This window comes from Gavialis gangeticus, unplaced genomic scaffold, assembly GCF_001723915.1.
Source record: "Gavialis gangeticus isolate Ggan-Ray unplaced genomic scaffold, GavGan_comp1, whole genome shotgun sequence".
NCBI lineage: Eukaryota > Metazoa > Chordata > Crocodylia > Gavialidae > Gavialis > Gavialis gangeticus.
Genome location: NW_017729034.1, coordinates 53,336,741 through 53,351,678, shown reverse-complemented (window position 1 = coordinate 53,351,678; position 14,938 = coordinate 53,336,741). Strand labels below are relative to the sequence as shown.

The window sequence follows — 14,938 nt, the reverse complement described above, 5'->3', positions numbered from 1 at the left end:
AAAAAAAATAACCAAAAGCATTGGAGACTGACAGGTTTGTATCCACTGTTCAGGTTTCCAAAATCTACTAGTGCTGGGAAGTTCATCTGGACGAGGTCACCTGCATGTAGTCTTTTTGTTTTGTTTAGAAGAGTGGAGGAGAAAATAAAATGTATTTTTTCAAAAACAGTCATAATTTCAGTTTAACTATTTGGCTGGCATAAGAGGAGGAAATTGTTTATAAGAATCATGAGTCTAGATTTAAGTGAATATGTAATGGATACTCTGTCTTAATACCTGAGGATGGACTTAAATAGTGAAACGCTTTCATGGCGTTAAGAAAAATAAGCTAAATTTTAACAGGTTCAACCATTAGGGAATACATTTCAAGGGCTTAATGCCTGTACACAGGAAGATGTAAGAATAGATAGATGATTCTGTGCATTTTCTTTAAAAGGTGTGCTTCCTGTTAGATACTGGAAATAAATGCCTAGAATGACTGTATTTGGGTTTACAGAACCTACTGCACAAATAGCTTCTTCTGTAGCTTAGAGAGGTAATAACTACTTATCAGAGATAATGATAGAACAGCACCTCCCAAAACCTGTGCTTGGTAAAATTAGACTGTGGGTTTCCCTCCCCCCTTCATTTCCCCCCTCCGTCCGCTGCCCCTCCTTTCCCTGGTTTTGGCTCTTGAACAGCTCTTGAGATTAACGCTCAGTCTCTATAATTAAAATGGGCATTCTCAGACTGTTACTGTGTTGGTGTGAGTGAATTCCACAACTGTCTTTCTGTTGGTGTTAAAAACTACGTAGCATTAGAAACTTTGAATTCAGAAGGTAACTGAACCCGGACAGTAGAATGAACAACTAGTTGAGGCACATTTTTCCCCTGCCTTCTTAGCCAAATGCATTGCTGCTTTGCTGAACTTCATTTAAAGTTCTCAACACACATTTTTGGTTTATTTTAGTACAGATTATTCACTGCTCTATATTTGGGAGCAGAGTTTATGACCATACCAGAAAGCATAAGACTTATTTAAGTGCCTAGAATTGAGCGTGAAAGCAAGAAAGTGGTTCGGTAGAGATCTTCACCTGTGTAAAGTTCAGTACAGTTTGAACTACTCAATATTGGTTCAAGTAACTATGTTGAATTTAAATATGTTGTTGGAGTATGAGTTTGCTTTTCTTTTTGGATGGTGTATACTGGTCTATATTATCTGGGAGCATCTCTTCTTTGGTAAATCAATTTACTGAAAAAGCCCAAGACTTCACCAATATGTCTCATATACCTTTTTCAGTGCTTTTGCTCATTAATTCTAAACAAATGTTAGTTCAGTAGCCTGCATATCCAAATCAAGCAGAACATAAGGCTTTGAGAAGTCAAGATTTTGAATGTAGCTCTAGACAAACACTGCTTGTTATTCAGTTAATGTACATTTTTAAACTCTCTTCTGTTGGTACTTGTGTTGCACTATATAGTGTCTTGGTATTTCTGATAAAGCAGTAAGAATTCATACAAATGCTAAACAACTTTGTTCTAAGGAGAGCCAAAGCCAGAGAACGATGTAGTTGTTTCTGTTTGTTTGCTGACCCAACACATTTTGTGGAGGAAAAGTAGTGTTGCAGGTGACTCAGCCATGGGTGAGAGTGGAGAGAATATTATCTATCCTTGTTTTTCTTCCTTTTCCTCTGGGCTGCTGCTTCTGCAGTCACTAAGTTAGGAGAAGGTTACCCTTAGCGTCTCTTTTTTTTCTGCATCTTGTGGCTGTATAATTGGAGTGAAAAGAGTAACTATAAGGCTCACTTTTTAAGTACAAGGTGGTAACAGAGTCCACAGAGCTAGCTGAAAAAGGGGGGGAAAAAGTCAGTTCAAGAAATTCTGACAGTTTCTTTTAGCTAATGTAATATAATTAACAGTCATAAGGACAGTTATTTGTTTTGCTATTTGATAGAAAATCAAGAAGCAAAATGTTAGTGCTTTAAAATTCAAGACATTTTCCTCCTCTGCTTATTTGACAGGAGACAATATATTCCCCTCACCATCTTCCCCCAGATGAGAAAAATGAAATTGTATATGTGGCAGTATCTCAGGTCCTGCTACATGAATTGTAAGAAGGTTAAAAAAGTAAGAGGTTACTTTACAGTGTGTCATGGGAAAGCATAATTTCAGGTTTCAAATAGTGTCTTTTCTTTTAAAGAGAAAATGATATCTTTATATGTTTGGACAAACTCTGGTTTGGTCTGGTTGATATTGAAATGGAGTGATATCTAGAAGACTTCTTTTTAAAGTCCCCCTTTCCTTCCTTACACTTTCCCTTCCCACCTTTAATCGCACTCATCCTCTTTCCATCAAGGCTCACACAGTACCTAATAGAAAAAGGGTTTGTTTGTTTTTCTCTTCCCAAGTTCTTCATGTGGGTATGTTGTCAGTCAGTGTAAGGCAGTAAGCGGACTGCGAGCCATTGCATTTGGCCAGTATACACAATGTTATTAAATGTTGATATAAGAAAGAGGTGGTGACAAAAGTGAAATAGTCCCTTCATCTATGACTTAGGGACCTACCTAATTTGCAGGGGCTGCCCCCTGACTGAGGGGCCTGGTGGCCCCACCCCTCACTGCTAATTGTCTGCAAGAGCTGTCCATCACATAGCCCTGCACCTTGCACCCAATTGGTGGAAAGGGGTGGGGCATATGATAGGCAGCCTTGCAGCCAATTCGTAACTAGGGGTGGGGGCAGCAGCCATCTTTCTGGCACCCCTTTGAGCAGGCAGCGCCCTTCTTTATTCCTCCTCCCCCCAGCAAGCTGCCGCAGTGCTTGGTAAGTTGGGTTTTTTTGCTGTTATTTTTTGTTTCTTTTTTATCCTGTGGATTTCAGTAGGTCCCTACCTATGACACTAAAGACTTTATCTATTACAGTGTATAACTGGACAAAGTGCTAACTGGTTTGTTTCTGAATAAACATATTTGGAAGATAAAACTAACCATTTTAAAATTTGCTTTATAGTTATGGAGTGTTGCTGTGGGAACTGCTTACAGGAGAAGTTCCTTACCGTGGCATTGATGGTCTTGCTGTGGCTTATGGAGTAGCTGTCAATAAGCTTACTTTGCCCATTCCATCCACCTGTCCTGAACCGTTTGCTAAACTAATGAAAGGTATCTATACTGCTTTTTTATACTTCAAAACGTACATGTCCTGCAATATCTGTGCTTTCTTTATGCTGGGTTATACAATTACTTTAAAACTCAAACACTTCATCTGGTAGTATGCCAGCCAAGTATAATGTAGTGATTCCTCTCTACCCTTACTCCCCTTCCTGCCACTCCAACACATTTTAGTGTAATCCAAGAGTGTCGAACTCGTCAAGCGCGGTGGTCTGGATGAGTGATGCTGGGCTGGTCCTCGGGCTGATTGGGCCCACAGATTGGCCCTTTGTGCTGCCAGCTGCATATGGTGCCAGGTGATAGGGCTCCACAGGCCAGACCCAGCCTAGGGCCCATGTCTTTTACTTTCCTGGTATAAGCCATACAGCACTGTATCGCATCACTTTAAAAATCACTTCCATCAGAAACCACAGTTATGTCACAGTCATCTCTTGATGTCCAAACATGTTCTGTTCAGCCATCCCTTCTTTAAAAAGAAGTGAGGGAACTGCAGACTAATGTTGCAGTGTCTGAGGTTGTCTTCTGGTTGTTCATTTTATTAGTACACTGCATAGTGCTTATAGTTCTCAGTGGTAGCAGATGACAGAACAAGGGGCAATGGTTGCAGCAACGGAAGTTTAGGTTGGATATTTAACAAAAAACAAACAAAACCTCTCTCACTAGGAGTGTGGTGAAGCACTGGAATGGGTTACCTAGAAAGACGGTGGAGTCTCTATTTTGGGAGGTTTTTAAGGTCCGGCTTGATAAAGGCCTAGCTGGAATAATATAGTTGGGGCTAGCACCTGCTTTGAGCAGAGGGTTGGACTAGATGAATTTCTGAAGTCCCTCCAAGCCTAATTTTCTATGATTCTGTGGTAGTCTGCTTCTTCAGATCCTGAAAATAGAAGTTGTTTGGAAAAAAACTTGACTTTTATAACACTTTGAAAAGCCCTGTGATACTGTAGGTAAGCTTGACTTACAGCAACAAAGGGAACGTAGGCAATTCTTAGGAAGAGGGTAAGCACTTGAACTTTGAATTGGAAAACTATGGATTGTATAATTGTAAGCTTCCCCTTATAGTGCAACTGATTGGATTTTGATGAATTTCAGAATGTTGGGAGCAAGATCCTCATATTCGACCATCGTTTGCCTTAATTCTTGAACAGCTTACTGCCATTGAAGAGGCAGTTATGACTGAAATGCCTCAAGAATCCTTCCACTCCATGCAAGATGACTGGAAATTAGAAATACAACAGATATTCAATGAACTGAGGACTAAAGAAAAAGTAAGTAGATTTTTCCAGTTCTAACTATAATAACTGTAATAAAGGAGTAGGAAAACTAGGAACTACTGGTGTATAGGTTAGTGGGTACAGGCTTTTTTACTAGTGGGATTGGGACTTTTTTGGCAGTATTCCAGAATGATGCCAGAAGTCTGAATATGTGTATAGCTCAGGCCTAAGATAACTCCTATACCAGAGATTCCCAACCACCAGGCTGTGGCAGTTTGGCTGTGGGGTCATTGCATGAGCCCCCAGCTCTGAGCCCCTGGCCCCCCCTCCCAAAAATCTGTCCACCCAGCTGAGCAGCTTCTGGGGTTAAAGCCAGGCAGTGGTAAAAAATTTTTAAAAATTTTAAAAAATAATGTTGGAAATCCCTACCCTATATTTTTACTTTTTTCCTAGGTAAACTTGAACATTGTTGTCTGTTCTTGGTGCAGATGTGCCCTTTTTAACTATATAAATTGTCTTGATTCCAATTTTATTTAGAATATCATCTATTCTCAAAATAATTTATAGAGCTAATAACTGCATGGTTTGTCTCGGAGTTCAAGGACTTTTGCTTTTTCCGTCATGCTTTAGTTTTAAACAAGTGAAAATAAAGCCTATAAATCTGGAGCAGAATGCAGAAAGTCAACCAATGTATAGTTTTGCCAGTTTTTTGTTTTGTTTTGTTTTGTTTAATCTCCACACAGTAGGAACATTGGGCTCAAACTGAAGCACTGACCAGAAAAATCATTCCTTGTCTTTTTTTACTATAGCTTTTCTACACCATTTAGTAAACCTTTAGTAAACCTTTAAGGAGGTTTAGACTTCTCTGCTTCCTCTCAAAACCAATATATATGTGGGCGTGACGGAAAATGACTGACCCTTCCAAAAGCATAGTAGTTTTAGAGGGGGAAAAAACAGACTGCGTAAGGTTTTTACATGGTTATGGTGTGAAATCCTGTTTATATGTAAAAGTTAAAAACAAAACAAACTTCCTTTTTGATGGGCATGTCTTTTAACTGTTTCATGGTATAGGAAATCCATGGCAAGATTAGATCTAAGTTTGAAACTTGCCTTTTAACCTTCTGTTTGTATATGGGCAAACAAATAAATTGCAGCAAATTAAAAGTAGGTGGGTAATTGCCATAGAGTAGCTGATATTCAGTAACTGAGTAAACTGTCCCCAGAGTAAATGGAAGCTGGAGTGCAACAGACTACCCTTGTTCCACTGAAGGGTAAATTGTCTTGGCTTACCTTTTGCTTATCACAAGGTAGGAGCAAGTAGATGATCAGTTACTATATGTCAACAGTTCTGCAGCAAGTCCCTACCCCACACTTTCTTGCAGGAAGTGTGTTTATTCTTACTCCTTAAGCGTACTGGATTCAGCTCCATGTGCCTTTCAGTATAAGGCAGTGGTACTCAACCTTCTGGCCCTATAGGGGTCAGTCATGGGCCAGACTCAGCATGGGGTTGGTGCATGGGGTCAGTACATAAGTGCAATCTAACACACTGGGCTGGATGCAGTCATAAAGTAACTTCATGCCTTGATCTGGCACCTAGGTACTGTCATCTGGCTCTTAAGGCTCTCCACAGGTGTGGAAGTTTGTTGGTGGGGAGCAGTGGTATTAATAGTTTCCTGCAACTGCTATGGCAGTTGATGCTGCCACCACTCCCACAGTGCCACATTTCCAGACCCAGGGGGAGCCCTTCAGACTGGAGGTTGAGCACTACTGATACAAGTAGGGATTTACCATATTCATAGCAGAAGTAGTGCGCAGTGGCTCCTTTAATTTTGCATGTTCCCCCAAGCGCCCCTTGCCACCGTGCCCTCCCCCACTGCTGATTAGCGGAGGACCTCACTGCTCCCTCCTGATCATCAGGGAAGCTAAAACTGCAGTTTTAAACACTGCACCGTTGTTGCCTCCCTGCCAGTCATCAGCAGACAGGAAGGCTCTCTGGGGCCCCTCAGCCAATTGGTGGCAGGAGGCAAAAACAGCGCCATATTTAAAACCACAGTTTTTGTCTCCCCATTGATCAGGAGTGAGCTGCCAGTGGGACCCCTTCACCAGTCGGTGTGGGGGTCAGGGGAATCTACAAGATTAAAGGGGCCACAGCACACCCACTCTGCCATACATTCAGTAGGTCCCTAGATATAAGGCAATCCTCTAATCATTCTATGAGTTCTCTAAACCCTTTCTTTTTTTCTCCTTCAACATTCTTTGAGCTATGTACATCAAAACTGTTCATTATTCACTATATCACCTCAGTACTTAACAGTAGTGTGACTTCCCTACTCAGTATTCCCTTGTTTATATATTAGCTCTTTCAGCAGCAGTATTGCGTTGGCAGCTCTTGTTCAGCTAATATCCACCCCAAATTACAAGTCTTTCTTCATTGCTTCTTTTTAAGATAGTCGTCTATCATGTTGGTCACTGGCAGGCATAGAAAAAACCCTGGTGCTTTACTGAAAAAGGAACCACATCAGTTTGATCTGGTTCCCCAGCATCTACATAGACTGCATGCTTCAGCATTTTGGCACTTATATCTAATAGCTGATTCAGCTATTAGATAAAAACACCAAAAAGCCCTGGTGAAGTGCGTGATCTATACAGACATTGGGCAAGCAGGGACAAACTGACGCAGTTCCTCTTCTGGGCATGTGCTGCATTTGGTGCGAGTGTGCTGAGCTGAAAGTGCTGTGTTAAAAGGAAATGCTGTGTTTCCTTTTATTTTCACATTCGTCAGCAGCCATAAATATTTATAGTCTCCCTTCCTGCATGTATGACTTTGCATTTAGCCACACTAACATTGTTTAGTCACAAGGTTTTATAGTGACTTGTCATCCTTATTATTTACCTCTTTTCCAATCTTATTATCTACACATTTTTTAGTGGTCTTTTTTTTGGCCTTCTAGGTTCCCAATAAAATGTTACTTATGGGACCAAAAAAAGCAAGTCTTTATGCTACCCTGTTAAAAACAGCCCATTTAATGACAACTCCTTCTTTACAGTTACTTTTGAGAACTATTAGGTAGTTGTTTTCTTTTTTTTGTATCCATTCGTGTTGATTGTTTCATTCAGTTATATAATTAAAATATTATGCATACCAAATCAACTATATATAATATATTCAATAAAACATCAGCATCTTTACCTTAATTAACTGAACTTGTCAAACCTATCATAAGAAAAATCAGTATCAACGTCCACCAATCAACAAAGATTTATGAAGCTGAACCAAGTAGCCCTGTACCTCATCTGCATATTTTTGGAAGACCCCAGTAGTCATGACAAGAACAACTGGTTCCAGTCATGAGTGGCGAGATTGATTAGCACATGGATCCTTTTTGGGGGATATTTGGAGTACACATGTATACTGAGCAGTGCTAAACTGTAGGATCACCTTGGTTTGAAATCCTGCTGACTTTAATGGGGCCAACCCCAATAAACTACATGATAAATCAGGAACCTCTTGGCTTTTGACTAATATCATGCATAGTTTGTAGTATATACAAGTAGGTGCCAAAGTGCTGCTTAAAAGGTATGATTATGGAGTAGCCTATGGATACTATATACAGGTTATTCTACCCATCTCTAATTTCAAAGTCAGTATTTTCAGATTTGCTCATCACTTCCATGTGTTCAGCGAGAGCAGGGTCTGGTCCAACAGTAAGGTCGAGGCAGACAGGAAGGAGGCTGCCTGACTCTTCTCCCTGCCCCGTCCCCCTTCCTATTACATTTCCCTGTTGTAGTAATGGGAACTGGACAAATTCAAGGCAAACCTCCATTATTTAGATTCCACACCTGAAAAATTATAGCGAATTCATATATTTTACATAAAATATAATTATTGGGGTGTCATTTTATAATCAGGGTCATCTTATATTTAGGTACATGTGCCACAGCAAAAGCTTTGTTATCTGGCACCCGTGGGAAACGGGGGGGTGCCGAATAACCAAATATACCAGTTACCTGAGAGGCCCAAACAGGTGTCTTTGCTTGTTAGGGCCACTGCCCCTCCTGCCGCATCCAGTGTGCTGCTGCCTCTCCTGTTGCATCAGTGTGCCGGGGGACAGGGAAGGGGGCCCTGGGCACACTGGGGAACGGCTGCTATGCCCCGGGCCATGGGGGCTTGGCAGCACAGGCTGCTTTGCCTCAGGCTGTGGGGGCTTGGTGAAACTACTTCACTGTCAGGGTGGCTAGGATCTGGAACCAACTTCCAGAGGAAGTGGTGCTGGCTCCTACCCTGGGGGTCTTTAAGAAGAGGCTTGATGCCTACTTGGCTGGAGTCATTTGAGCCCAGTTTTTTTCTCCTGCCCAGGCAGGGGGTCGGACTTGAAGATCTACAAGGTCCCTTCTGACCCGACTTCTATGATTCTATGAAACTGGAAGTGTCACGGTGGGCACTTCTAGTTTCACTTTTGCGTGTCGACTGACATGCTAGTTAGTAGAGTGTGCTGGTTTGTAAAGTGCTGGATAAACACGGCTTTTACTGTACTTGTAAGGCATACTTATGTATCTAAAAATGTATGCAACGTTAGGGAAGAAATGGTCCAAACAGTGCCTTGGTGTGAGTTGTTTTAAAAATTATTCAGTGTAAATTATTTGGAGCTGCTGACTTTTAAAAATTTATAGTTTTGGGATCTTTTTTAAAATGGCCTCTATTTAGTCCTTGGAGTGTAAAGCATTTTAGCATATGATATTCATCTATCATTTGATTTTTCTCCCCAAAATCTGAACAGAATACTGCTGTCTTCTTCCTAAACAAGCTGTAAACATTTGTAAGCATTCCAGTCACATGAGTCCTTTCCAGCAGGTTTTAGTAGTACCATCCATATAGGTTGAACTTATGTTCCAAGATAGCAATTTCATTGTTTGCAGTGACTGAGGCTTTTATTTTAGCATTGGTACATGGGTATATAATTTCCTCAGTGTCCTTTGGCGTGTATGATTTTTCCTAAATGCTTATTTGGTAACACTTTCCTTTTTTTCTCTGTTAGTTTAATACCCTCTTATAAAGTCTAGGCTGTTTGGCCCCCAGAAGACTAACTCATCTTCTATAAGGAGACGGGTTAATAGTGTTTTGATGGCCTCCAGATTAGCAGAGGGGGAACCAGTTTTCTAGGAGACAGTATTTCCCCAAACCAAATTTTCTCACGTTACACCATTTTTCTAAGCAGTAGAAGGAAGATGACAAAAGGGAAACAATTTTCCTTCAGCACACTTTCCAGTTCTCTGAAACAGCCTGTGCTATGCATGATATCTTGTAAAGCAATGTTCTGAGCAACAGTGTGAACCATCCCAGTTAGATTTTTGTTTGACTTCAGAAGCCTTTTCAGTTTTAAAGTTGCATTTTGTATCCAAGGTCCAAGAAGATGGTGTATTTGTCCTGTAGTTTGCTAGTCCCCAGAACACTACTCTGACTCCCTCACAGTCAGTACCCAGTCATTTATGGATGGCTGAAGATCTCTTGTGGGTCTGCTTGATTTTTCTTGTGGTTTGGGCTGAGTAGCCATTCAAAACTGTTTTAGATAGCTTTGCGTTTTGTAACCAGCAAGATCTTCAGAGGTCGCTTCTGTTTCTACGCTGAGGATATGATGATAATTGCAAACTTCTGCTGCTCCTTTTCTTTTAAGTAGTTACAGTATTGCTTGCCTTTAGGCATTTGTTGCCTTATCCTTTTGTCATTGATATTTATGAACTGCCAGAGGTCCTACTCTGCCTTCCCTCCTCTCTCTGGTTTCTTAAATGGCCAGTTCCTCTCTTCCTGATTGGCTTCTCTAGGAAGTCCTCATTTTTTTTCAGCTCAGTACTGTCCTTTCAGTCAGAAAGGACAGCATAATTGCTAATGCAGGTTCTTAGCCATGCCATCCAAATTCCTTTGTAACACTGATCTGTCATAATTTGCCGCTCTCATCAGTTTTTAATCATTACAGTATAAAATTGTCAATGAGTAGACTTGTGATTCTGTTGCTATCTATTAAAAGCAAAGTGGTAGAATAAATATTTTGGTGTTTTTAATTGAATTCTTTAAACTTAAATTTTAGTGAATTTTCTTTTTGATGACATTTGTTAAAATTTTTAAATACTTACACCCTATATTTACTATTAATCTATTAACATTTAAATTAAAAATATCAAGGAAGGCCTCAAAATGTAGCGATGACATTTTCTGTATGGCATATTCTGTTTGGCATATTCTGTTTAAAAAAATATAATTAAAAATTCCTGGATTGAATGATGTCTGAAAGTACATACAGATTGCCTTGTGACTTGCTTTGAAGTCTTCAGAACTGTATATATTTTTTTTCAGGAGTGATTGGGATATAGTTATGCCACTCAATTTGAAATAGTTCTTTGTTAAAGAGAAGCTATACAGTTGTTTTCATACCACCAGGACCATTACATGCATAGCTAACCCCAGCAGCAATTTTGCTAGGATATAACCATGGAGAGGTCTCTTTATGGTATAGACATGCTGTATAAAGCGTATTGTATAGGTGCAAGATGAACATAAAATAAGAAAGGGAATTTATAACCTAATGAGAGAGCTGACCAGAACACATTTTCTCTGATCACCAGAGGTCTCATTACAAGTCCTTGATTTAACATAGGGTGGTGATGTTAGTCACAGTGCTTTTTCTGCTTCAGCCTACATAGTTTGTGATGTAAAAGTGATACCTAAAAGATCTGTGCAATGCCTGGAAGATCTTTTTCTACAGAAAGACAGGTGACTTGTAAAGAACTAAGCAGATGTGAATATAATGGATTTTTGTGTGCTTTAAAATCATAGAATCGTAGAAAATTAGAGTTGGAAAGGACCTCAGGAGGTCACCTAGTCCAAGCCCATGCTCAAAGCAGGACCATCAGCAACTAGATCATCCCAGCCAAGACTTTGTCTAGGCAGGTCTTAAAATAAAAACCTCCAAGGATGGAGCTTCCACCACCTGTCTGGGTAACCTCTTCCAGTGTTTTACTACCCTCCCAGTGAGAGAGTTTTTCCTAATATCTTACCTTGCTGCAACTTGAGACCATTGCTCCTTGTTCTGTCATCTCCCTCCCCTGATAAGTTTCACTTCATCCTCTTTAGAAGCACCCTTCAGTCAGCTGAAAGCTGCTATTAAATCCCCTCAGTCTTCTCTTTTCTAGACTAAATAAGCCCAGTTCCCTCAGCCTCTCAGAAGTCGTGTACTGCAGCCCCTTAACCATTTTGATTGACCTCTGCTGTATTCTCTCCAATTTGTCCACATCCTTTCTGTAGTGGGGGGTCCAAAACTGGACATAGTACTCCAGATGTGGCCTCACAAGTGCCGATTAGAGGGGAAGAAACACTTCCCTGAATCTGCTGACGATGCTCCTACTAATGCAGCCCAGTATGCCATTAACCTTCTTCACAGCAAGGGCACGCTGCTGGCTCATATTCAGCTTCTTGTCCACTGTAACCCCCAGGTCCTTTTCTGCAGAGTTGCTGCCTAGTGTCAGCCCCCAGGCTGTACTGGTGCATGGGATTGTTCCATCCTAAATGCAGGACTTTGCACTTGTCTTTATCAAACCTCATGAGATTTATTTTGGTTCAATCCTCCAATTTGTCTAGTTCTCTCTGAATCCTAACTCTACCCTCCAGCATATCTACTACTCCCTCCCAGCTTGGCATCATCTGCAAACTTGCTGAGGATGCACTCATGCCATCTTACAGGTCATTGTTGAAAATATTGAACAAGACTGGCCCCAGGCCCAATGATACTGGCTGCCAACCAGACATCGAGCCATAGACCACTACCCTCTAAGCCAGGGATTTCCAACCTTTTTGAATGTGGGGCTGGATCATGAACTTTTTATCACCCAGTGGATTGACCAAAGGATGCCCCCTTCCCCGTTAGGAAGCTGCTGAAGGGCTGGGGGCGGGACAAGGGGTGGGAACAAAAGTAGACAGTGTTTACTTTTGTTTCCCGTTGCAGCACCTCAGGCCTCAGAAAACGGTGTGGCTGGCCGCATGGTAGACAAGCCTGCTCTAAGCCCAATGCTGCAGCCAGTTTTCTATCCACCTTACAGTCCATTCATCTAGCCCATACTTCCTTACTTACTTATAAAGTACAAGGAAAATTCATAAAGGACTAATTTAATATATTGCATTGTAAAAAAGACTAATAGTACAATTCTTTCTAATTTCCTTTATCCATGTTTGTGTAAATCATATTTTAAGGAGCTGCGGTCACGTGAGGAAGAACTGACAAGAGCAGCCCTTCAGCAGAAATCTCAGGAAGAATTATTAAAACGTCGTGAGCAGCAGTTAGTGGAACGGGAGGTTGATGTCCTGGAGCGTGAGCTGAAAATTTTGATATTCCAGTTAAATCAAGAGAACCCTAATGTAAAGAAGAGGAAGGGGAAGTTTAAAAGGAGCCGGTTAAAACTTAAAGATGGACATAGAATTAGCTTGCCTTCAGGTTTGATGCCTTTTTTTTTTTCCTTCCCCTGTTCACAGTGAACTATATAAACTGAGATTCCTTTGCTTTAACATCTAGATATTATATATTAACCCTGAAGATAGATGCCTAATATACCCATGTGTCTGACCTTTATTAGTATAAAATGTATAAAACAACTTTTCTTTTTTTCAAAAGAGCCTTTAACAGATATAACTAGAACTTCCAACTAAATCATATTTTGCAGAACATTTCTCCTTTCAGTTGATCAGTCGAAGATACTCTTCCTATTCAAAAATGTTTCTTGGGAAAAGTGTGCTATACTGGGATCCAAAGGATCATGAGTTCTTATTTGTCTGGTAGTTATTGCTGTTAATGGTATCTGTATTTCACTCCCCTTTTTCTGCCCACTACTTTGTTACCCTACCCTTGATAAGATCAGGTACTTGAACTACCAGCTCTGGATCTCTCAACAGACTGAGAGATGGCATAATGTTGCTTCCTACAGAATTGGGAATAGAGCCCATGCTTCTAATATGGGAGACACCAGACTTGTGTTGTCCCAGAACAATAGGAACCTTCCAAAGCCAGAAAGAACTCGTGATTTATAGTCTCCAGTATTTTACTTTTGTTAGGCAAATTAGTAACCTACTAGCAAGGTGTACGTCAAGTTTCCCTCTTCTGGTTGGTGCACAGACAACTAAATGTGTAGCACAAATGACTGTGTGTCCAGGGCTGAAAGTCCAGGATCTAAATGCACCTAATGGCTTGCATAATGGACATCGTGTTTTCAGCTCGTATAACATTGGGGAAATATCTTTTAAAGATGTAACATTTAATTTAATTAAATGCCCTTTAAAGCAGGCAGAATAGTTCCATAAAATCCGATTTCTCACATAAGCAAGTTCTGAGGCATTGGGGAAAACTGAAAGTGAGTCAGTAGTGTAAAACAAAACTATTTGTATTGAAATTTGCAGATGTGGTGGTAACCTTTCTCAAAGTGAGGAGAAAAATGTGTAATCTGTCTTCTCAGAATGATGTGCCAGTTGACTGGTTTCGATTTAAGACTGGTTTCGATTTGCATATTAAGCAAATATGCAGTTGGTATACAGATTTGCAGAACTTGAACACAAATGGAGGCTAAAACATCTGTGATGGAATAATTTTATTAATCTACCTCCTTTTTGTCCAAACATGACCTTTGTCGGTTAGACTTTGTAATCGCATTGACCAGAAGAAAAAAATCAGAGCAAAGCTGATGATACCCATGTCAGTACACCCAGTGGGTTACAGAGGATATGCTGTTTTCTGTGTCTGTTTGTTTTTCGCTTTCTGACGTACAATATAACCTGAACATCGTAGTATCTAAACCCTAGGGACATACAACCATGCTTTTTCCCCCAAGTAGTTTTGCTACAAGAGTCAGTTTTTTCACTTACATTTCATTAAAGGTGTTGCTAGATAATCATAGGAAGTCAAAACTTAGAGAATCAGGTGAAAGATTTTACTAACATTAGTAACATCCTTTTACTGTTAGTGCAATAAGAGATTTTTATTACCATTTAATATTCTCATAGTTTTCTGGGACAGAAATAAAAGACAAATGGAACAATGCAAGGATGGTTTAGAGTGCTACTCAGCACTCTTCAAATGCAAGTTTTCCTGTCCTGAAGAAACGTACTTTGTCATAACACAGCCCAGTGGCTTACTATGTTAATCTCAATGTCTTCAAAAACTAGGTTTAGATCCTGCCTTACTGAAAACTAGTCTTTTGTGCTTACTATGTGGTTCCCATATTTTGAAGAAGGGAGTAATAATATATTGGTACTTTAATCAAGTATGCCATTTAACTCCTGATCTTCCAAAGTCTTTAAAATGTGTGCACTCCTGTGACAGCAGTATGGTTATACTCCAACCTGAGTGTTTCCACTGCGTACCTTATTACAGATCTAGTCTTCAAATAGTACGTTTAACCCCGTCCCCCCAACCCAGAGACATTGCTCTGTCCAATTTTTTGACTTGTTCTTGTCCTGTTGCTTTTTTGGAGTTTTCTTACAGCAACAGTGCCACCCATTGGCCATAACAGTGGCACATATGCCTAAGTCACTTATGCAAGATCACCTCC

General features: G+C 40.3%; 1 protein-coding gene across 5 annotated transcripts in view; it reads left to right on the top strand.

The window, feature by feature from the left end:
* MAP3K21 (mitogen-activated protein kinase kinase kinase 21) overlaps positions 1 to 14,938 on the top strand; it is a 63,071-nt gene that overhangs the window by 26,013 nt on the left and 22,120 nt on the right. For all 5 annotated transcript variants that reach the window (XM_019527094.1, XM_019527093.1, XM_019527095.1 and 2 more), the window contains exons 3-5: positions 2,986 to 3,134; positions 4,233 to 4,408; positions 12,594 to 12,834. In XM_019527094.1, coding sequence (XP_019382639.1) covers positions 2,986 to 3,134; positions 4,233 to 4,408; positions 12,594 to 12,834 — 566 coding nt within the window. The remainder of the gene's footprint in view (positions 1 to 2,985; positions 3,135 to 4,232; positions 4,409 to 12,593; positions 12,835 to 14,938) is intronic.